The sequence below is a fragment of the Oncorhynchus kisutch genome, linkage group LG21 (genome assembly GCF_002021735.2).
Source record: "Oncorhynchus kisutch isolate 150728-3 linkage group LG21, Okis_V2, whole genome shotgun sequence".
Classification (NCBI taxonomy): domain Eukaryota; kingdom Metazoa; phylum Chordata; class Actinopteri; order Salmoniformes; family Salmonidae; genus Oncorhynchus; species Oncorhynchus kisutch.
Window position 1 is genome coordinate 28754661 of NC_034194.2, and position 25379 is coordinate 28780039.

General features: G+C 42.3%; 1 protein-coding gene across 3 annotated transcripts in view; it reads right to left on the reverse strand.

Moving 5' to 3' along the window:
- The window catches only part of LOC109866319 (kelch-like protein 29), a 385773-nt gene that overhangs the window by 342248 nt on the left and 18146 nt on the right, over positions 1–25379 (reverse strand). For all 3 annotated transcript variants that reach the window (XM_031800806.1, XM_031800805.1, XM_031800808.1), the window contains exon 2: positions 13017–13085. In XM_031800806.1, coding sequence (XP_031656666.1) covers positions 13017–13046 — 30 coding nt within the window. In that variant the 5' untranslated portion in view covers positions 13047–13085. The remainder of the gene's footprint in view (positions 1–13016; positions 13086–25379) is intronic.

A 25379-nucleotide genomic window follows, 5' to 3' on the forward strand; every position in this document is an offset into this window, starting at 1 on the left:
TAACAAGTTCAAACAGGTGCCATTAATACAGGTAACGAGTGAAGGACAGAGGAGCCTCTTAAAGAAGTTACAGGTCTGTGAGAGCCAGAAATCTTGCTTGTTTGTAGGTGACCAAATACTTATTTTCCACCATAATTTGCAAATAAATTCATTAAAAATCCTACAATGTGATTTTCTGGATTTTCTTCTCATTTTGTCTGTCATAGTTGAAGTGTACCTATGATGAAAATTACAGGCCTCATATTTTTAAGTGGGAGAACTTGCACAATACTTTTTTGCCCCACTGTATATGTCAAGCAAAGAGGCACTGAGTTTGAAGGTAGGCCTTGAAATATATCCACAGGTACACCTCCAATTGACGTCAATTAGCCTATCAGAAACTTCTAAAGCCATGACATAATTTTCTGGAATTTTCCAAGCCGTTTAAAGGCAGTCAACTTAGTGTATGTAAACTTCTCACCCACTGGAATTGTGATACAGTGAAATAATCTGTCTAAACAATTGTTGGAAAAATTACTTGTCATGCACAAAGTAGTTGCCAAAACTATAGTTTGTTAACAAGAAATTTGTGGAGTGGTTGAACATTTTGTTACAGCCAACCTAATTGGATGTAAACTTTGACTTCAACTGAATATAAATCAAATGGTTTGTTGAATTAATTCATTTATCAAATCATTTCCTGGGAGGATAAGACTTAACCTAATTAGCCCTGTTGGCGTCTATTGTCATAAGCCATTGGAAATAAGCATTTTAACTACTGCAAGGTCATACTGTACAAACGCTAGAAAGCTACAGTACTGCCAGATATGTCAGTACATAAATGTCTGAAGTGGCACTGATTGTTGAGGAAGCAGAACAGATTGTGCTGCACAGTTATTCTATTCACACCTCCAGCAGACTACAGCCCTAAACAGCCAACATCCCGGTCTCTGCCTCCCTTACCCACACTGCTGAACAGCAGTGAAAAATACCATATAACATCAGACGTTCCTCTACATATGTAGGATAGAGATATGTGCTGGGTAATGAGTTGCACTCCGCAGTGGGCCATTAAAACCTATGTCAAAATAAGGAGATATATAAAGAACACTGCGGTGCAATGGGCCGGCTGATATTCAGCAATTATTTCAGAGTAAATTTTCACTCAGTTGGCCAGTTGACCGTAAATGATAAAACAGAACATTTGAATAATTTTTCAGATAATTCCCCTAACAGAGGGACCTCTTATTTCAGTCGAGGACATTGGGTAGTTAGAGGAGATGTAATGAACATTTAGCAGCAGGACTGTTCAGAGCAGGGAAATCACTCCCTTACCAGTGTCGGCCCTGCATGGATTAAACACACAGTCCTAATAACACTGCCTAATTGAGATAGAAATAGGTTGGCCCATTCAATGTTGAGAATATACTTATATAAGCTATGTAATCTGAGGCTAGTAATTTAACTAAATGGAACAAAATAGAATTTGCTGTGAAAGTGGCAGCCACTTGTGCTTTACTTCCATAGTGTTGCCCATGCTGTTTTGAAAGGGCTTTACTATTATACCATCAAATTCATGAATTCATTTCAGATATAAGATTAAATTCCTGTTTAGGTATCAATTTACTTCTACCAGCAGTGGTGATTTTAGCATAGAAATCTATACAACACTAAACAATACATAACTTTGACAAACGGTGCCCACACAAGTCCCAACACCTTACCACTGCGACACCTGGCTATCAGCAGAGCCTTGTCTGGCAGTGAAACAGTTCATTCAGCCTCATTTACGGACTTATAAACATAGCTGATATGGCTGACTTGCTTAAACAAATGTGGTTTCTACTGGCTTTTGAGATCTACAAACTATGGCATAAGGGGACGACGAGTGGATAAAAGGCAGTCCGTTAATGAGCGCGCTAGGACGGACGTAGTCAATAACGATTTGTTCAGCACTTTCTAAATGTACCTCGACAGAATTCGGAACATAGCTGTTCTTACAGTATTCTCCCTGTACCCCAAGTCAGAACCGTAGGATAAATAAAGAGGCATAAGCAGACAATGAAAGCTCTTACAATATTCTGATTACATTTCTCTAAAACAGGCTATACTGTAGGCTACATGTACACCACCAAGTCAGAACAGTAGGTGAAATTAGAAGGGGAAAAGGGACCAAATTATTAGGGTGAGGCACATGGGCTACTAACAGCTTATGACACAACATACAATCCCAGTCAGAAGTTTGGACACACTCATTCAAGGGTTTCTTTATTTTTACTATTTTAGACATTGTTGAATAATAGTGAAGACATCAAAACTGGGAAATAACATATGGAATCATATGGGCGGCAGGTAGCCTAGTGGTTAGAGCATTGGACTAGTAACCGAAAGGTTGCAAGATCAAATCCCCGAGCTGACAAAGTAAAAATCTGTCGTTCTGCCCATGAACAAGGCCGTTAACCCACTGTTCCTAAGCCTTCATTGAAAATAAGAACTTGTTCTTAACCGACTTACCTAGTTTAAAAAAGTGTGAAATCATCCCTAACCATCTCAATTGGGTTGAGGTCAGGTGATTTGTGGAAGCCAGGTCATCTGATGCTGCATGCCATCACTCTCCCCAAATAGCCATACACAGTCTGGAGGTGTGTATGAAAACAAATGATAGTGGGACTAAGTGCAAACCAGATGGGATAGTGTATCACTGCACAATGCTTTGGTAGCCATGCTGTTAATGTCCAGTGTGCCTTAAACTTGAAATAAATCACCAACAAGTCACACCTCCTCCATGCTTCACTGTGGGAACCACACATGTGGAGATCATCCGTTCACCTACTCTGCGTCTCACAAAGACACCAGTTGGAACTAAAAATCTCAAATTGGGACTCATCAGACCAAAGGACAGATCTCCATTGCCCAAGCAAGTCTATTCTTCTTATTGGTGCCCTTCAGCAAGGCCTTTGCAGTCTTCTCTGAACAGTTGATGTCTTACTTGAAATCTGCGAAGCATTTATTTGGGCTGCAATTTGAGGCCAGTAACTAATGAACTTATCCTCTGTAGCAGAGGTAACTCTTCCTTCCTTTCCTGTGGCGGTCCTCATGAGAGCCAGTTTCACAGCGCTTAATGGTTTTTGCGACTGAACTTTCAAAGTTCTTGTAATGATGCGTATTGACAGACCTTCATGACAGTAAAGTAATGGACTGTCGTTGCTCTTTGCTTATAGCTTTTCTTGCCATAATATGGACTCGGTCTTTTACCAAATAGCCCTATCTTTGTATACCACCCCTACCTTGTCACACAACTGATTGGCTCAAACGCATTAAGGAAAGAAATTCAACAAATGTACATTTAACCAGGTACACTTAATTGAAATGCATTCAAGGTGACTACCTCATGAAGCTGGTTGATAGAATGCCAAGCGTGTGCAAAGCAGTCAAGGCAAAGGGTGGCTACTTGGAAGAACTCTTTTGGTTACTACATGATTCTGTGTTATTTCATAGTTTCGATGTGCTCACTATTGTTCTACAATGTAGAAAACAGTAACAAAAGAAAAACCCTGGAAGGAGTAGGTGTCCAACCTTTTGACTGGTACTGTATACTTAGTACTACAGTATATACATGTCCCCTTGGCATATTACATCATTTTTGTAGCAGCATACAACACTTTTGAACTCACCTTGTGTTGTGCTCACTTGAACAGGAAGGTGGCGCAGTGGTCCTTTGTGGGCAAATTTTGTCATCAAAGACTGGTATTCTCTCGATTTATGGTGCATTCAAGAATCATGATGATGTCAGTGATCTTCAGGTCGGTGCTCTAGGAAGAGGTCTGAGTTCCCGACTTCCAATTCATATATCCTTATGTATCCTTATGCACCCTTATGTACATATTCTTTATCCCCTTACACTGTGTATAAGTTAGATTACTTGTTGGTTATTACTGCATTGTCGGAACTAGAAGCACAAGCATTTCGCTACACTCGCATTAACGTCTGCTAACCATGTGTATGTGACAAATAAAATTTGATTTGAATTGGATAACCGTTCAAAAACGTATTTTCCCAGTCGGAGTTCCCAGTTGTCTTGAACTCACTGAAATTAGATTTCCCACTTCTGACTTTCCAGTTGTTTTGAGAGCAGCAGATGTCATGCTGGATTGACATCATGGTCAATGCTGAATGTTTATCCTTTTAAGTTTGGTAAAGTGACCCTTAAACCCAGAAAGGGGACCACACACCCACTCCACTGAATAGCAGGCCAGTGATTACTTTGCAATGCTTGCAGTTAGCCATTGATTCATTCCAAACCACTCATTGTTGAATTTGCGACTTCCAACTTGTTGTGTAATGTTAATGTCCAATGGCCGATGAGCACTGATGTTTTATCTATAATTTCTCTTCATTATTTCTCTTCATATGACAAGTATTAAAAAGTGTATGCCAGTAGCTTGTCAACTTGATTCATGATGATGACTGCTAGCTTGCTAGCTAAGATTGAGAGTATACATGTTGACATGATCAGTCCAATCAAGCTGCTGTAGATATAACGTGATTTGACAAAATTATCTGTGGCCAATGACCTTGAGCCTTCTTGGATGGGAACTTCTAATGTAACTACGGCAGCATCCAAGTGGCTTAAATTCTGAAGCTTCACCCTTAGATTTGGCGGTGACGTAGTGTCCCCATGAGTGACAGAACACTGAGCCAATCACGGCCCAACTAGAGAACATTACCAACCCCTAAGCTCTGTATTTTCCGCCACAGAAAGCACAGAGCGAGGCTGAAGACACCTGCATTTTGGAGCTGCCTTAAGAAAGCAAAAAAAGACCAAGTATGTATGTGGCATTATTAAAAAATGTTTTTACATTGTTTGCAAACTGATGTTACATGTATTAATGCCAAAATAACATGCAAAACAGGCATCAAATGAAAAAAGTGCTAGGAAAAAAAAGGGGGGGGGGGGTCGCCACTGTCTACCAGATACCTTTAAATTAGGTTGTTGCGCATTGAAGACCATTCAAACAAACTACAAATGTTGGAAGACTACAAGGCTGTTCTAAAGAGGACTCAAGCAACACTGGACGACAGGGTGGACAGATGGATGGCTATTGGTTCCCGACAGGTAGAATGGCAGCTAGGGGTTCTCTGTGGTGTTGGTGTGTAATGCTACCAGCAGGGAAAGCTAGTCCTCACAGGAGGATCTGAGCCAATAACTGGGATGACAGGTTGCTCTGTTGTCACTTTGGCAATGTAAACACATTTCCCATGCCAATGAAGCCCTTTGATTTTAATTGAATTGAGAGAAAGAACAGGAAAATGACACCCTATATAATACACTTTTGACCACCCAATTCCCTACATTTTATTTAACCAGGCAAGTCAGTTAAGAACAAATTCTTATTTTCAACGACGGCCTAGGAACAGTGGGTTAACTGCCTTGTTCAGGGGCAAAACAACAAGTTTTACCTTGCAAGATCGAATCCCAGAGCTGACAACTTCTCGGTTACTAGTCAAAGCTCTAACCACTAGGCTACCTGCCACCCTTATTTTGACCAGAGTCCATAGCTCTGGTCAAAAGTCCACTATATAGGGAGAAGGGTGCCATTTCGGACACACTATGCATCAACGACACCATGGCTTTTCTGTACTGTATTTTTCTCTTTCCTAATTGTTCTTGATGTGAATTAGCAGCGACATCAAAATGACTTCTTGGGGTGGTTGGTGATTTAAGTGCTCACTTAAACTACTACAGTACTGATATACAGGGCTTTGGGCACCTGGAAAAGCGCTAAATAAATCAAGTCCATTATCGTCGATAAGCAAGCAATCACACTAGGTACTGCTCTGTTACGCACACAGTATTTATTCCCTCACAGCCACTTCCTCTTGAGCCACCACCATTTTGGAGCAACAGTAACAGAGATCTGGCAGCATATCTACTTGCCCACCACTGCAACTGGACATAGATTCCAGTGAGGAAATCAAACAGGGCACAACAGAGAAAAGGTTCCACTCAACACGTAACACTCCACAGCTAGATACTGTACATTCACACGTCCAGGTGTCAAATGGATTGAGGTTTCGCCATTTTAGTGTTTCCCTGCTTTAGATCACAGCTATAATACACAATTAGTCATTGCAACCACCCACTGAAATGCACTTAACACAAAAACCCAGCAGGCAACAAAAAGTTATGCAACATATAGATTAATAACTATGGATAGTGTTGTGGGTTTAGTTAATTTCCCGTTAGATGGTGTTAATGCTAAAGCCTGGTTGGTACCTAACGGATGTTGAAGAGGCTGACGCTGATTATACTCTGTGTTTCAGCAGTTCCTTCACAGATATTAAGCTCAATGGCACGGGTGAGATGTCACGCTGTGACCCCTGCTGTGTGCTCTGTCCCCAGGGGTCTCCACTCCCCGCATGACCACCTGACGCCCCCCACTGGGCGCAATGTCTTAATCACTCGGCTGAGAGACAGTGCTTCAATGTTTAGGTCTCGAATCATCAGTTTGTGTGTGTTGCAGTCTGTGTACAGTGCGAGTTCAGGCTTCAAATTAGTGGAACGCTTTTATTTTAACAATGGATGTGTAGGCAGGGAGAGACAGTTTTACTGCTAATGACCCAGAGTTCACACACACACACACACACACACACACACACACACGATGGCCATGTCTTTAGAATCATTATATTTTCTGCTTTGCAGACACCTTTACAACAGACAACCCTAAGGTTATTCTGTCAATACAGCAAAGAACCTCACTGAGCTGAATGAAAACACCCTTCCTAAGTGTACAGGAGACATACATTTCCACCGTCGTTAGCGGGTGAGGGGAGCCTACCAGAGTAACCCTACCTAACCGGATTATGCAGAAACCAGTACCCATAGCTAACCGGATTATACAGAAACCAGTACCCCTAGCTAACCGGATTATACAGAAACCAGTACCCCTACCTAACCGGATTATATAGAAACCAGTACCCCTACCTAACCGGATTATATAGAAACCAGTACCCCTACCTAACCGGATTATATAGAAACCAGTACCCATAGCTAACCGGATTATGCAGAAACCAGTACCCATAGCTAACCGGATTATGCAGAAACCAGTACCCCTACCTAACCGGATTATACAGAAACCAGTACCCCTACCTAACTGGATTATACAGAAACCAGTACCCATAGCTAACCGGACTATGCAGAAACCAGTACCCATAGCTAACCGGATTATACAGAAACCAGTACCCCTAGCTAACCGGATTATACAGAAACCAGTACCCCTAGCTAACCGGATTATACAGAAACCAGTACCCCTAGCTAACCGGATTATACAGAAACCAGTACCCCTAGCTAACCGGATTATACAGAAACCAGTACCCATAGCTAACCGGATTATGCAGAAACCAGTACCCCTACCTAACCGGATTATACAGAAACCAGTACCCCTAGCTAACCGGATTATACAGAAACCAGTACCCCTACCTAACCGGATTATATAGAAACCAGTACCCCTAGCTAACCGGATTATACAGAAACCAGTACCCCTACCTAACTGGATTATACAGAAACCAGTACCCATAGCTAACCGGATTATGCAGAAACCAGTACCCATAGCTAACTGGATTATACAGAAACCAGTACCCCTAGCTAACCGGATTATGCAGAAACCAGTACCCATAGCTAACTGGATTATACAGAAACCAGTACCCCTAGCTAACCGGATTATGCAGAAACCAGTACCCATAGCTAACTGGATTATACAGAAACCAGTACCCCTAGCTAACCGGATTATGCAGAAACCAGTACCCATAGCTAACTGGATTATACAGAAACCAGTACCCCTAGCTAACCGGATTATACAGAAACCAGTACCCATAGCTAACCGGATTATATAGAAACCAGTACCCATAGCTAACTGGATTATACAGAAACCAGTACCCCTAGCTAACCGGATTATGCAGAAACCAGTACCCATAGCTAACTGGATTATACAGAAACCAGTACCCCTAGCTAACCGGATTATGCAGAAACCAGTACCCATAGCTAACTGGATTATACAGAAACCAGTACCCATAGCTAACTGGATTATACAGAAACCAGTACCCCTAGCTAACCGGATTATACAGAAACCAGTACCCCTAGCTAACTGGATTATACAGAAACCAGTACCCATAGCTAACTGGATTATACAGAAACCAGTACCCATAGCTAACCGGATTATACAGAAACCAGTACCCCTAGCTAACCGGATTATACAGATTAACAGTATCGACAAGGATAACAGATAATTGAAATACAATTTATATTAATTAAATTATTGGTTTGTGCTGATTTTCACTTTATCAAGCACACTTGCCATTAATGATGTTCAGGCTATATTCTGATGTTTTCATAATTTGACTGCGTCTTGGTTGTAGTATTGTTTTTATTTTATCTGTTCGTCACGTCTGTGGAAGTTGTTCAGTTTGTCTCAAGTTGTTGAATCTTATGTTCATACAAATATTTACACGTTAAGTTTGCTGAAAATATATGCATTTAACAGTGAGGACGTTTCTTTTTTTGCTGAGTTTACAACTGAAACATTACCGTCATAGTGTGGTTTGGTTTAACATGGCTACACACACACACACACACACACACACACCTTATTTTACTTTCCATCTCAAAAAAGAGAAGCATTAAAGCATTTAATTTTGTTAATATTTGACACATCTACCTATTTATCTCAGACAAATTAAATACTGGAGATGTTTACTTTACGATCATAGGAACGTCGTAAAGTGGTGAACCATGACGTCCTACCTTGTCGCAGACCTCTCTCCCCTCCCTCAGATATGAAAAGCCAGCTGACATTTACTCCTGAGGTGCTGACCTGTTGCACCCTTTTTAACTTAAGGTATAGGGGGCAGCATTTTCACTTTTGGATAAATAGCGTGCCCAATTTCAACTTCCTGCTACTCATGCCAAGAATATAAGATATGCATATTATTAGTAGATTTGGATAGAAAACACTGAAGTTTCTAAAACTTCAGAAATAATGTCTGTGAATATAACAGAACGTATGTAGCAGGCAAAACCCAGAGGACTAACCGTTCAGAATTTAAAAAAAAAATGTTTAGGTCTCTGTCTGTTCAGTGAGTTGTTATTGGGAAAGAATATTTCTTAGGAACTTGTTTTCAGTTCCTACCACTTCCACTGGATGTCACCAGTCTTTGGAATTTGGTTGAGGTTATTCATATGTGCAATTAAGAAGTATGGCCATCTAGGAACTGCGTAACACTGTTGAGAGTTGCGCAAGACTTGAAAAGTAGCTTGGTTTGTTGTCTTCCTGTATTGAACACAGATAGACCAGTCTTCAATTTGATTGATTATTAACGTTTAAAAATACCTAAAATTGTATTACAAAAGTAGTTTGAAATATTTTGGCAAAGTTTACAGGCAACTTTTGAAATATTTTGTATTGACGTTGCTCAATTTGGAAGCGTTTTTTTTCTGGATCAAACGCGACAAATAAATTGACATTTTGGATATATATGGACGGAATTAATCAAACAAAAAGGACCAATTGTGATGTTTATGGGACATGAGTGCCAACAAAAGAAGCTCGTCAAAGGCATGTATTATTTTATTTCTGCGTTTTGTGTAGCACCTGCAGGGTTGAAATTTGCTACCCTCTTTGTTTACTGTTGTGCTATCATCAGATAATAGCTTCTTATGCTTTCGCCGAAAAGCCTTTTTAAAAATCTGACATGTTGGCTGGATTCACAACGAGTGTGGCTTTAATTGAGTATCTTACATGTGATTTAATGAAGGTTTGATTTTTATATCATTTTATTTGAATTTGCCGCGCTGCATTTCCCCTGGCTTTTGGCCAAGTGGGACGCAAGCGTCACCTATACCATAAGAAGTTAACCACTGATCATCATCATCTACAGTATGAAAATCTTGAAGAACTATCCTGCCTTAATGGTCATGTACTCTTATAAATCTCCACCCGGCACAGCCAGAAGACAACTGGCCACCCCTCAGATCCTGGTTCCTGCCTTTCTAGGGAGTTTCCTAACCACCGTGTTTCTGCGTCTGCATTGCTCACTCTTTGGGGTTTTAGGCAGGATTTCTATAGAAGCACTGACATCTGCTGATTGAAAGTTTAAACATTTTACTGTTTTGTTTCGGTTTGCTTTATTTGTACATGACAATGTTATATTTGGAAGGGCTCCAGCTTCAATCTCCGCAGTCTTTTATACCCATGGACCCGAAACCAGGCAACCAGTTCTGCACCTGAGAGGTCCAGCCCCCCAGTGAGAAGGCTCTGGGGTGTGGAGGTGGATCGCAGCACACAGCCGAGTGAATCACACACACGTCCCCTACATATCCCTCGGGGGGGGGGGGGGGGGGCAGCCTGGTCACCTTGCTCTGGGATCAAAGGTGTGTGTCATTTTAATCAGGCAGCCCAGTGGGCGACCCCATTAATTCAATTCCATTTCATCAGCGGTGTGTTGGGTCACCAGAGGGGACAACACATTCCTGGGGTTCTCTGGACCAGCAGTAATACCCTCTCAATGATTCGAGACCAGACACTAAACCCATCATTTCTTAGTGCCTGGCTGCAGTTGTTTTGCAAGGTCTTTGTAGGGATGAGTTGAAAGACATTTGTTAAGTAATTCAAGCAATCTGACCCACCACCAATTAAACCAATGGCATACAGTAGGTGTACATATACAAGTACATAACACTAGAACCGCTGGGCCTCGAGGGACCCCCCTTTCAAGCTAATGGAGCAATCATTCGGACTTCAACATTCTAACAGTGTAATTAATACATGCTATCGCAAAAATAATTTATTCATGTCTTGGGTAACAATAAGATTAATTTTATTTCAAATAAAAATAGTAAAAACAAACCACTAAAACACATTCAAGTGGTCAATCAATTTTATTAGTAGAGTGCCTTTGTTACAACTATGAAACAGAAAGCATAGGTGTTGGAACACGGCAACAGCTTATTTTTACAACGACAAAATTAAAAATAAAAACAATACTACAACCAAGACGCAGTCAAATTATGAAAACATCAGAATATAGCCTGAACATCATTAATGGCAAGTGTGCTTGATAAAGTGAAAATCAGCACAAAGCAATAATTTAATTAATATAAGTTGTATTTCAATTATCTGTTATCCTTGTCCTAACAGTCGACACAAATCTGTCACTTTCACATTGACATAGGCCTACCTTTGTTTGGTTGTAATGTGTAACGGTCTCCGGTTCTCTCTTTGCGTCCCCATCGATGGCAACTGTCGGATGCATGATTCTCATGACAGAAACGTTCTTTCTTGCCTTGCTTTGGTAAAGTGTGAGTGTTGTCTTGTCATTCTTCAGCACCATTGTGGAATACAACAGCTGTGCAGGTCCCTTATTGAGGGAGAGAACTTCCGTCTCACTTTGTTCATGGTGCAAACAAGGCTTGTTTCTTTGCAAGCAACTTGTTCGCCAGTGAAGTACAGAAATTGTTCATGACATTTCTCCCCTTGCCAATGTAAGGTTCCACAAGCCTCATCACCACATTCTCTGACGCTTGCTAACCTGCTGAGAATCTTTTCCCAGATATGGAAAGCCTTTCAGCATGTACAATTACACACGCTCTCACTGTGTAGCCTACTCCATGTAGGTCAACGTAGACTGATAAGACTGCTTGGATTCGGTGGACTGATATCGGGTACACACCATTAAGATTTTAATTAGAATGGTTAAATTTCACAATTGGTGATTACATAATTATGCATCGTTCCCCTCGCTCATCAACTCACCCATTCGCCCCATCATACTTAATGTATTTCATCTGTTGTTATACAGGATGGTGTGAAATTAGTTTCAGTATAGTTTAGGTTCAGATTCAAAGTAATTATCAGGGTGATTACCAAATGAACACTTTCAGGCCCTAAAGTCAGGGAAAGGTGGGGCAACCGGGGAAACCATCAAATTAAAAAAAAAGTAAAACATGCCCTCCTAAAACTGGTTAGAACTCCAGTTCTGTTTGTGATAAAGATTCTAACGACAGTGTGTTGGAAAAGTCAAGGACGGAGGGGGGTTAAATGGCAGCGTAAGACTATTTTTATTAATGAGCAGTCAAAATACTGTAGCTGCTTCAGCGGTTCTAGTGTTAAGTCTAATGACCAAACTCATAGCTAATATTTAGAGCAAAACTCATTGTGCTCCTTCTTGCTGTTCCAATACAGAAGATACAGCACTGGGTATTTGTCTGTCATTTTCAATGTATCTGACCCTGAACAATTACTTTAACCATTCAAAACTCAACTTCAATGGCTCAAATATAATTTAAAAAAGGATCAATTTATTTAACAATTCTCAAACACCAAAATAGAGCTATACTATGCAATTACCATCAGTCTGAGACATTTTCTGACAAATCATCATAGACATTTCCATGTTTGTTTGAAAACGGTACACTCGACTGCATCAGATTACCTAGCCTCTTTTAGAATCCAAGAGGGAAACACTTACTCTGGTCTCTACCATGTAGGCTCAGCATTCCCCAACAGTCAGAATGTTGAACAAACTTAATTTCAACTGCCGATTTCGTCCCTACATCAGAGGTAATTGGGACAAAATATCCACAGGGAAGTGTTATCAGCCACACCTTCAGTGTACTGGTCTGTATATCAGTGCTTCGCAAGCAACAAACACTTGCACAATATGGCCGAGCATAATACAACGTTGTCCCACGCAATCGGCAGGTGAATTTCCCAATCACTTCCAGTCGATTGCGAGGAAATGTGCGTCGGTCGACCACTTTTCGTTACATTCGGCTATTGTTTACATATTGTGCATCACGTGCAATGCGTCAGGAGAATAAATACATGCGGGAGAACCTACCGGCTCTGCAAAAAGTCAGGTAAACAACAGTCCTATGTTTAGGCAACAGATTTCCTAGTTATTTGGTATACAGCCATTGTGGGTTGTTTTTCTCCTGACATCATTCATTGTTTATTGGTGCATTTGATATCTTACCATACCTTAGGTCTCTGGTGGATGGCGATTCTCATCACAGACAAATTCGATCTTTTGAGTATTCCCGTCTACACCTGCGAAAACAATATCAAAGTATTGGTGAGAAAAGGGAAATACTCACTGACAATTAGCATCAGTCTCATGCCCCCATCAATCTATCCAAAATAGGTTTATTTCAAAATCAGACAGTTCACTCACAAATAAAATAACATTTTATTGGTCACATACGCATGGTTAGCAGATGTTAAATGCGAGTGTAGCGAAATGCTTGTGCTTCTAGTTCCGACAGTGCAGTAATATCTAACAATTTCACAACAACTACCTAATACACGTGTAAAGGGATGAATAATAATATGTACATATAAATATATGGATGAGCAATGGCCGATCTGCATAGGCAAGATGGAGTAGACGGTATAGAGTACAGTATATACATATGAGATGAGTAATGTAGGGTATGTAAGCATTATATAAAGTGGTGTTGTTAAAAATGACTAGTGATACATTTATTACATCCAATTATTAAAGTGGCTAGAGTTTGAGTCAGTATGTTGGCCTTGAGATCGAGAGACGGCTGTTTTTCAATCCCAGCTTTGATGCACCTGTACTGACTTCGCCTTCTGGATGGTAGCAGGGTGAACAGACAGTGGCTCGGGTGGTTGTTGTCCTTGATCTTTTTGGCCTTCCTGTGACATCGGGTATTTTAGGTGCCCTGGAGGGCAGAGAGTTTGCCCCCGGTGATGCGTTGTGCAGACCTCACTACCCTCTGGAGAGCCTTATGGTTGTGTGCGGAGCAGTTGCCGTACCAGGTGGTGATACAGCCCAACAGGATGCTCTCGATTGTGCATCTGTAAAAGTTTGAGAGTATTCAGTGGAAAGCCAAATTTCTTCGGGCTCATGACCTTGACGAGGCGGTGTTGCGCCGTCTTCACCACGCTGTCTGTGTGGGTGGACTATTTCAGTTTGTCTGTGACGTGTACGACGAGGAACTTGAAGCTTTCCATCTTATCCAATACTGTCCCATCGATGTGGATAGGGGGGGGGGGGGGGGGTGCTCCCTCTGCGGTTTCCTGAAGTCCACAATCAACTCCTTTTTTTTGTTGAGGTTGAGTGTGAGGTTATTTTCCTGGCACCACACTCGAGGGCCCTCACCTCCTCCCTGTAGGCCATCTTGTCGTTGTTGGTGGTAATCAAGCCTACCACTGTAGTGTTGTCTGCAAACTTGATGATTTAGCAAGACGGTGTCTGCGACGGGGGCTGGTTCTTTTTGTAATCAGTGTTTGACTGCAACATACGTCTCGTGTTTGAGCCGTTGAATTGCGACTCTACTTTGTCTCTATACTGACGCTTAGCTTGTTTGATTGCCTTGGAGGGAATAGCTACACCGTTTGTATTCAGTCATGTTTCCGGTCGCCTTGCCATGATTAAAAGCAGTGGTTCACACTTTCAGTTTTGCCCGAATGCTGCCATCAATCCACGGTTTCTGGTTGGGGAAGGTTTTAATAGTCACCGTGGGTACAACATCACAGATGCACTTGCAAATAAACTCACTGAGTCAGCGTATACATCAATGCCGTTATCTGAAGCTATCCAGAACATATCCCAGTCCACATGATCGAAGCAATATTGAAGCGTGGAATCCGATTGGTCGGCCCAGCGTGGAACGGACCTGAGCACAGGCGTTTCCTGTTTTAGTTTCTGTCTATAAGGCTGGGAGCAACAAAATGGAGTCGTGGTCAGATATTCCGAAAGCTGGGGGGGCTGTGACATGGCTGTGATTATAACCGAAGAGAATTCTCTTGGTAGATAATGCGGTCGGCAAACCCATTGGATCTTGCAGTAAATTCAATCAAAAACACATTCTAAATCTTTATTGTGCAGACAAATTAAAACCTGTGTGAGAGTACACTACAGCTAAACCTGACAGATAAACTGACCGAGCATGTGCGCGCGGAGGCATGTATGTGTGTACGGTTGGGTACGTGTGTGTACACACATTTAGAGGTCAATGTTAGACCAGACAGATAAGGTCAGTGTGGAAGCATGGCTGGTATTGAATGATCCAAGGAGTACCAGGAACAACCGATACAGGTTAGTGGTGTTACTCACCGGAACACCATCCAACGCCAACAATGAATATTACATTTACACCCAAAACAGTCTGTTGCATTTAGAACTGAAGGACCTGATGTTTTAGCATTGATCACAAATCCCATGCAAGTCATGGTACCTACAAGCAAGCTCCAAAAGTAGAGAAAGTGACATGTTTTGTTTTGGCTCTGTACTTGAAATGATAGTAATTCTAAAAAAGGTTAAAGTGCAGTCAGTCAGGTTTAATTTGAGGGTATTTTCCTCCATATCGGGTGAACCGTTTAGAAATTACATCCTTTTTTGTAGTCCCCCCATTTTAGGGGACCAAAAGTATTGGGACAAATTCACCTGTGTGTATTAAAGTAGTCAAGTTTAGAATTTGGTCCCATATTCCTAGCAGGCAACAATTACATCAAGCTTGTGACTCTACAAACTTGTTGAATGCATTCTGTTTGTTTTGGTTGTGTTCGATTATTTTGTGCTCAATATAAATAATGTATTGTCATTTTGTAGTCACTTATTGTAAATAATAATATAATGTTTCTAAAGAATTAATGTGGAAGCTAACATGATTAGGGATAATCCTGAATAATGATCAGTGAGAAAGTTGAGGCATACATATCATACCCCACAAAAATGCTAACATCCCGTTATTGAAATGGTAAGAGGTTAGCATGTCTTAGGTCATATCCAAATCATCTAAGTTACTTTATTTAGCCACACTTTAGAATGATTTGGACATTATGTGCAAAAAAAAAATAGATATAGGTACCATGCCATGCATAGAATGTGTGCCACAAATGCTAAAATGTTAGCATTTGAGAAGTGCCAGGGAAACTAAACCCAAGCCTGGTTTGACATCATACACTACATGACCAAATGTACACCTGCTCGTCGAACATCTCATTCCAGAATCATGAGCATTAATATGGAGTTGGTCCCCACTTTGCAGCTATAACAGCCTCCACTCTTCTGGGAAGGCTTTCCACTAGATGTTGGAACATTGCTGCAGGGACTTGCTTCTATTCAGCCACAAGAGTTTGTGAGGTCTGGCACTAATGTTGGGTGATTAGGCCTGGGTCATATTTGGCGTTCCAATTCATTCCAAAGGTATTAGATGGGGTTGAGGTCAGGGCTCTGTGCAGGCCAGTCAAGTTCTTCCATACCGATCGACAAACCATCTCTGTATGGACCTCGCTTTGTGCACTGGGACATTGTCATGCTGAAACAGGAAATGGCTTTCCCCAAACTGTTGCCACAAAGTTGGAAGCACAGAATCTCCTAGAATGTCATTGTATGCTGTAGCGTTAAGATTACCCTTCACTGGAACTAAGGGGCCTAGCCCGAACCATGAAAAACAGCCTCCTCCACCTAACTTTACAGTTGGCACTATGCATTCAGGCAGGTCACATTCTCCTGGCATCTGCAGAAACCAGATTCGTCTGTCAGACTGCCAGATGGTGAAGCATGATTCATCACGCCAAATAACGAGTTTCCACTGCTCCAATGGCGGCGAGCTTTACACAACTCCAGCCGACGCTTGGCATTGTGCATGGTGATCTTATGCTTTTGTGCGGCTACTCGGCCATGGAAACCCATTTCATGAAGCTCCCGACGAACAGTTATTATGCTGAAGTTGCTTACAGAGGCAGTTTAGAACTCAGTAGTGAGTGTTGCAACTGAGGACAGACAATTAAGCGCTAGGTGCTTCAGCACTCGGCAGTTCCGTTCTGTGAGCTTGTGTGGCCTACCACTTCGTGGCTGAGCCGTTCTTGCTCCTAGGCATATCCTCTTCACAATAACAGCACTTAGTTGACCGGGGCAGCTCTAGCAGGGCAGAAATTTGACAAACTGGTTTGTTGGAAAGGAGGCATTCTATGACGGTGCTGTGCTGAAAGTCACATAGCTCTTCAGTAAGGCCATGCTACTGCCAATGTTTGTCTATGGAGATCACATGGCTGTGTGCTCAATTTTATACACCGTCAGCAACAGGTGTGGCTGAAATAGCTGAATCCACTCATTTTAAGGTGTCCACATACTTTAATTTTTTTATAGTGTACCTTGTCCATTGACAGCTTAAAAGGGTAAAGAAACCAATGTTATTTTGGTGAACTATCCCTTTAATCCACAGATAAAGCCAGCATTCTGTATGGGTGATGTCTCTGGTGGAACGAACATGAAGGTTCTGTTTGGTAAACAACGGTGGCAGAGTTTGAAAGCCAACACAATGTGATCTATGATATTATGAGTTCATGATGTCATTCATCCCAGAGAGACAGGGGACTGGTAATGGTTGGACACCAGGGTTGCTCTCTATGGCTAGATAAGTATTACACTTTTTTTTTTGTTACAAATCGGGATATAATTTTACGATATATGGTATCGTTTTGACAATATTTTTTTTCTCCCCAATTTCATAGTATCCAGTTAATATCTTGTCTCATAGCTACAACTCCGGGCTCGGGAGAGACGAAGGTCGAAAGTCATACGTCCTCCGAAACACAACCCAACCAAGCCGCACTGCTTCTTGACACAACGCACATCCAACCCGTAAGCCAGCCGCACCAATGTGTCGGAGGAAATACCATACACCTGTGGCGGGCCGCACTGTGCCCGGCCTGCCACAGGTGTCGCTGGTGCGATGAGACAAGGATATCCCTACCGGCCAAACCCTCCCCCTAACCTGGACGATGCTGGGCCAATTGTGCGCCGCCCCATGGGTCTCCCGGTCGAGGCCAGCTGCGACAGAGCCTGGACTCGAGCCTTAGACCACTGCACCACTCGGGAGGCCCATTTTGAAAATGATTATTTCAGTGAGATGTTAATTATGAGGTTATTAAATGTTTATTAAATTAAGCTTATCGTGCCTAATCACTTGAAATATTATAGAATATATTCCAGTTATACTATTCCTCATCTTGCTAATATGACTGTATTTATCATATCAGTTATTAAAACATAAGTGCCCATATATACACTAAACAAAAATATAACTATAATATAACAAAGTGTCCTCACCGTAAACTGCATTTATTTTCAGCAAACTTAACATGTGTAAATATTTGTATGACGATTCAACAGACAGAAACTGAACAAGTTCCACAGACATGTGACTAACAGAAATTGAATGTGTCCCTGAACAAAGGGGGGCGGGGGTCAAAATCAAGTGACAGTCAATGCAGCTGGTGGCCACACCAGATAGTAAGTACTGCAGTGCATCTCCTCATGGACTGCACCAGATTTTCCAGTTCTTGCTGTGAGATGTTACCCCACTCTTCCACCAAGGCACCTGCAAGTTCCCGGATATTTATGGGGGGGGGGGGGAAATGGCCCTAGCCCTCACGTCTAACAGGTCCCTCAATGGGACTGAGATCCGGGCTCTTCGCTGGCCATGGCAGAACACTGACATTCCTGTCTTGCAGGAAATCATGCACAGAACGAGCAGTATGGCTGGTGGCATTGTCATTCTGGAGGGTCATGTCAGGATGAGCCTGCAGGAAGAGAGGAGGATGTCTTCCTTGTAATGCACAGTGTTGAGATTGCCTGCAATAACAAGCTCAGTCCGATGATGCTGTGACGCACCGCCCCAGACCACCTCCATCCCGCTCCAGAGTACAGGCCTCGGTGTAACGCTCATTCCTTCGATCATAAACGTGAATCCGACCATCACCCCTGGTGAGACAAAACCACGACTCGTCAGTGAAGAGCACTTTTTGCCAGTCCTGTCTGGTCCAGCGACGGTGGGTTTGTGCCCATAGGCGACGCTGGTGCCGGTGATGTCTGGTGAGGACCTGCCTTACAACAGGCCTACAAGCCCTCAGTCCAGCCTCTCTCAGCCTATTGCGGACAGTCTGAGCACTGATGAAGGGATTGTGCATTCCTAGTGTAGCTCAGGCAGTTGTTGCCATCCTGTACCTGTCCCGCAGGTGTGATGTTCGGATGTACCGATCCTGTGCAGGTGTTGTTACACGTGGTCTGCCACTGCGAGGGCGATCAGCTGTCCGTCCTGTCTCCCTGTAGCACCGTCTTAGGTGTCTCACAGTACAGACATTGCAATGTACTGCCCTGGCCACATCTGCAGTCCCTCATGCCTCCTTGCAGCATGCCTAAGGCACGTTCACACAGATGAGCAGGGACCATGGGCATCTTTCTTTTGGTGTTTTTCCAGAGTCCGTAGAAAGGCCTCTTTAGTGTCCTAAGTGTTCATAACTGTGACCTTAATTGCCTACTGTCTGGAAGCTGTTAGTGTCTTAACGGCCGCTCCACAGGTGCATGTTCATTAGTTGTTTATGGTTCATTGAACAAGTATGGGAAACAGTGTTTCACTTTACAAATGAAGATCTGTGATGTTATTTAGATATTTACAAATTATCTTTGAAAGACAGGGTCCTGACATTTCTTTTTTTGCTGAGATTATATACACAATATAAGTATGACTGGGAATAAAGATATGTATCAGTTGGTCACAGATACCTTAAGATGTTTTATTTGTTTTAATCACAATGGGCATCAGGATCTCATCATGGTATCTCTGTACATTCAAATTGCCATCGATAAAATGCAGTTGTGTTCATTGTCCATCGCTTATGCCTGCCCATACCATAACCCCACCGCCTCCATGGGGCAATGTGATCACAACGTTGACATCAGCAAACCGCTCACCCACACAACGCCAAACACGTGGTCTGCGGTTGAGGCCAGTTGGATGTACTGCAAAATTCTCTAAAACGACGTTGGAGGTGGCTTATGGTAGAGAAAAACATTCTGTGGCAGCAGCTCTGGTGGACATTCCTGCAGTCAGTTTGCCAATTGCACGCATTGTGTTGTGTGACAAAACTGCACATTTTAGGTGGATGGAATATCTTGGCAAAGGAAAATGCTCACTTAAAGTTGTGCATTGTGTTTATGGAACATCTTTTACTTCAACTCATGATACATGGGATTAACACTTTACATGCTGGGTTTACATTTTTGTTCAGTGTATTATCTTCGCACATCTTACAGTATAACCATATGCTGAATGCTGCAATGCTTTTTAAAAAACTAAACAGAAAAGCAGAAAAACTATTGTAAAATTGGTATTTACTGCCACTTTTTTGCCTCTACATGCCTTATTTTATTAGAAAAAGTCACCCAAAAAAAGCCCATAGGAAAGATGTTCACTTTGCCATGAAATTAGGGATGTTTTTCCATTACTCCTCACAAGATCATTAACTACCTCATTGACTTCTCCTTATAGATTTACATAGAGCCTCCTTTTGCTCCGAGCAGACATGAGCATTTCCTTAATGGATAAGTAACCTCATCCCCAGGCTTGAATTGCTGGCCCATAGAGCCTGGTACCACTATAGGGGGACTTGATAGGGGTGTGGTTAAAATCGAGGTGGGAGAGTGAGTGAGCGAGCGAGCATGTCAGAGCTGTATAGATGGGACTTATAGAAAATGGCAAATCAAAATATATGTGTTCTATCACATTGATCATATTTTTGGGAAGCACAATTTGATTGAGTTCGGGCATATAAAGTTTAGTGAAACCTACTTCTAAAATGCATACTTGGACTTGTTTAAATGACTTGTGCTGTTGGCGCTTTTGAAGTCCACAATGTAGGGGGAGGGTTCTAAGGGTTATGCTAGATGGGAATCGACAGATCAGCCAATAAAAACTGGCGGTTCAGACAGACCAAAACTAGGAACTGACAGACAGACACACAGGAACTAACAGACACTGTGTCTGTCTGTTAGTTCCTCTGTGTGTCTGTCTAACTAACGGGAGACACTGTATGAAAACAAAAATCACATTAATAAAGACAATCACAGATTTATAAATCTGTAAACTAGGATAAAATCACAGACCATCCTTGAGACATGTAATTTAGGCCTGTGTTAACTGAGATGCATGCTCGTCTTTGATTTAACAAATGCTTAAACTACACAAGACGCATTGCTCTATAAAATGAAAGAATAAAAAAAGTTAAATTGTCCTCCAACATTATTTTACACAAGTCACTTTCATTAAATTCAAAACAGCACAGCAAAAACAAACCTGCCATGTAACCAATTACTGCTATCGATAAAATGCAGTTGTGTTCGTTGTCCATAGCCAACGCTCCCGCGGGGCGCAGCGGTCTCTGGCTCCCGCGGGGCGCAGCGGTCTCTGGCTCCCGCGGGGCGCAGCGGTCTCTGGCTCCCGCGGGGCGCAGCGGTCTCTGGCTCCCGCGGGGCGCAGCGGTCTCTGGCTCCCGCGGGGCGCAGCGGTCTCTGGCTCCCGCGGGGCGCAGCGGTCTCTGGCTCCCGCGGGGCGCAGCGGTCTCTGGCTCCCGCGGGGCGCAGCGGTCTCTGGCTCCCGCGGGGCGCAGCGGTCTCTGGCTCCCGCGGGGCGCAGCGGTCTCTGGCTGCATCTCAGTGCTAGAGGCGTATCACAACCAGCCGTGATTGGGAGTCCCATAGGCAGCACACAATTGGCCCGGCATCATTAGGGTTTGGCCGGGGTAGGCCGTAAATAAGAATTTGTTCTTAATGGACTTGCCTAGTTAAATAAAAGGTTACATTTAAAAAATACATCTAGTTTAATGATCAATGGATTAAAATAACTATCTGACTGAGAAACAGACTTGCAGGCATAATACATACATTTTAATGGAGAGACCAATTAGGGTTTGAGAGATTATTAAAATGGTGGGTCTAACTTGGCCAGCCACTGACTTAATTTGAGACAAGCTGCCGGGGTTGATTTAAGTGTTTCAACTGTTATCACTCTACAAAAATGTTCTAGGCCCAAAGCCTTCGCACTCAAATTCAAACAGAAAACCTGAAGATTCAGAGGGGACACAGAATTGTAAGCGCTTTCTTTTTCTGACAACACAAATACATTGTGTCATTGATCTTGATTCCTACACATAACAGAGAGAGTAAAAGCTGCATATTAGTCTTCTGTACTTGTCAACCAAATGGCTCTTGGCTAACAGCCTTAGGGACAGCAGAGGGATTTTTCTAGTCATATCAAAAGGCTACTATTACAAAGACCAAAGAATGTGTTCAGAGAGAGGAATGAATACCCTACTCATGTTGTGAAAATAGAAATGCTTTCCTCAGAGGGCTCTAGTGTTACACACCAAAGGGCCACAGGCATCAGAGACCAGACGTCTGCTAATCATAGCCAACGCTTTCTATTAAATAAAGTAAAATAAAATCTATTAAAACCGGGGTCAGTTCTACGATCAGAAATATTGCGTTTTCCTTTGAAGAAAGTGAATAGGGGTTATACATACGGCGCCACAGGTTCCATAGAGACTTTTAGACCATTTATTTGTCTGTTGCACCATGGTACACAGTGGCCTGTGAAGGATGCTGAAGTAACTGTTTGGAATGTGCAACATTGTTTCACCAATATCATATTTTTTTTCATTCCAGACATTTGTTCCATTTTCACATTCATAATTGTGCAGCCTGCCAGCTGCATATTTTAAATGAATGTGGCAACATACCACTTTCTCCACTGCACTGTTCATAGTTTATCAATAACACACCGCTTCTATGGAGACACTCACCTGAGCAGCCAGCATGCATTTCAGTAAACAACTTTCCTATACATTGCTAGATGCTTAATGTTAATTAGATAGAAGTAACGAACACCATCATTCACTAGATAGGTGGCCTACTCAGCATTGGCAGCATACCGCACGGTAAACGGTAAGTCAATCACATGAAAAACATCAGCTGGATGTGTTATGGCCAATTTGATATACCATTTTATTCCATTGCTAAGTACATGATGTAAATACAAACACAATGCATATACAGAGTATTAAAGGACCACACACACACACACAACCCGTGGACCCATGATTTATGTATCCTCTTAACTCAAGAGCCACCTTTACACTCCTACCCTGCATGAGTATGGAAATAAGGTATTGCTGCAAGTCACTTATGTACAGTATACTTCCATTAGCTATAAGCTAGTTAGGAAATAGTTTAACTGTCGAGATGAGTTTGTAGTTTCATGGGAGACTGAGCAGGGCTGTTTGAAGAGGAGGCCATCTTATTTCACCTGTCCACTAAACAAAATGTCCCTTCTTAGGATTAATAACTACTAGTATTGAGGGAAGGCCATCCTCTCCATCAGTGTAGTAATAGTAAAGTACTGTAGTAGACTATACTACTACAAAGGGGATGTCCTTACCTGAAAACTTAAGAGATGGTAACACCTAAGTGGGCATGCAACAAGAGCAGGTGTTGGATACTTATATTTGCTGTTTGCTACAGTACCATTGCAGTCAATGATACCCATATTGCTTACGTCAGTCACAAAACTGAAATAGTTTACGCAATGCTCCCAAGCATAATCTGATTTGTCCTGCTCTTACCCTCACCTCATTGGTACAAATCATATTCGACTAGTTTGCAGTTCCCCTAAGCAATGATATGACGGATCCAGTTAGTCTAGTATCCGAAACAGCAGCAAAAAGTACATCCTGTTTCTGTGGACCATTTAACCCAACTGTCTGTCCTACTAAACTAATCAACTATTCTTCTATTAAGTCAAGTTGGAATGCGGTTATCCCACAAATAGGCCATGATATTGTCAATTCATGATGGCCCATTCATGGGCCTGGGTAGTGGATTTTGGATTGAAATGAGTTTGTGACTTGTTCCGGTGACTGGTAAAGGATGTGTGATGGTGGCGGCCTGGGTAATATCAGGTTAAGTCTGCCTGCAGGAAGGAGGAAAGGAGGCTGGCATGAGAATGACCCCTCCACCTCAAGACTGATTCGCTAGGCCTCCCTCACACACACAGCACCTCCTGAAGGCACATTAAATTATTCAATTTTCGATAAATTATTACATAACACTGCTGTACCCCTCTTAAGGTCCAGCCAGTATTTTCTCTCCTCTCAAACATCTTCCTTCTCTTAAAAACACATACAGAGCACACATTACACAGGAATAGATTTTAATATTTCATTATGGACAATGTTTATTCCAAAGCAGCGACAACCTAATAAAACACACCTTATTAAAAAGAGACTGTGGTCTATAAAGGAGAGAGATACCAGGGGAACAGTATAGTTGCAGTCACAGGCTAACATAAATAAAGACAACAAATTAGAGTTGAAAGCCACAGTGTACTATAGACCCTCAGAGTGGGCCATCAACATTCTTTTGTATTTTTCTTTTACAATGGAGCCAATACCAATGACATTTTTACATGCCAATATCTTTATTCCTACAATAAGGTAAGACAGTTGTACTAAATGTACGAGTCAAATTCCTCAAACTCCAAGGAGTACCATGTATTAGTTTGAGTCACTGGACATCTTACAGACTGTGGCTTTAATGGGAGTCTTTATTAATAAACGAAGGATGGCGAGCTAGCCAGGATTTTAGATTTTTTTTATGTCCACCAGGCAGTGTCCCAGGCCACCAGCTCTCTCTCCTGTGTGGAGCTAGTGTGCCATGTCATCATGTGAAGCTAACGAGTTTAACCTGCCCCCCGATGAGACCGCTCACCGCAAAGCAGGGTCACAGCTTGCAGGGGACTTCTTACAAAAGGCCCAGTTCCAAACCAAAAGGGCCAGTAAGTAAGCATTTCACTGTAGTCTACACCTGTTGTTTACGAAGCATGTGACCTTTGTCTTTGGGCTAAACTTCGATTTGATTTTGATTTGATTTAGCCTGGACCTAGATCTATAAGTGCTTTAGCCTGGGCCCAGAGATATGTGATCTGTAGGCCTATAGGGCTTTAAACTTCAACTATGGTTGTCATACCATGTGTGGATATAACTGAATAGAATGGTTTGCACTTGTCGTGGACCAACGCCACCACTCGTTAAGAGGGCGCAACAGCGTCTCTACTTCCTAAGGAGGCTGAAGAAATTCAGCATGCCACCTGGGTCCTCTCCAAATACTACCATTGCACCGTCGAGTGTCCTGACCAAATGCATAACAGCCTGGTACGGGAATTGCTCCGTCCACAATTGCAAGGCCCTCCAGCGGGTGGTGAAGACGTCCCAGTATGTCACTGGGACAATGCTCCCACCTATCCGGGACATTACTCAAAACAGTGACTGAGGAAAACACACAGCATCAAGGACCTCACACCACAGCCACAAGCTTTAGTCCCCTCTGATTCTCCTCATCTTAGCACACACCCACACAATGCATTTGGAAAGTATTCCGACCCCTTTACTTTTTCCACATTGTTACGTTATAGCGTTGATCTAAAATTGATTTAATAATTGATTTATTTTAATTGTCAAATCTACACACAATACCCC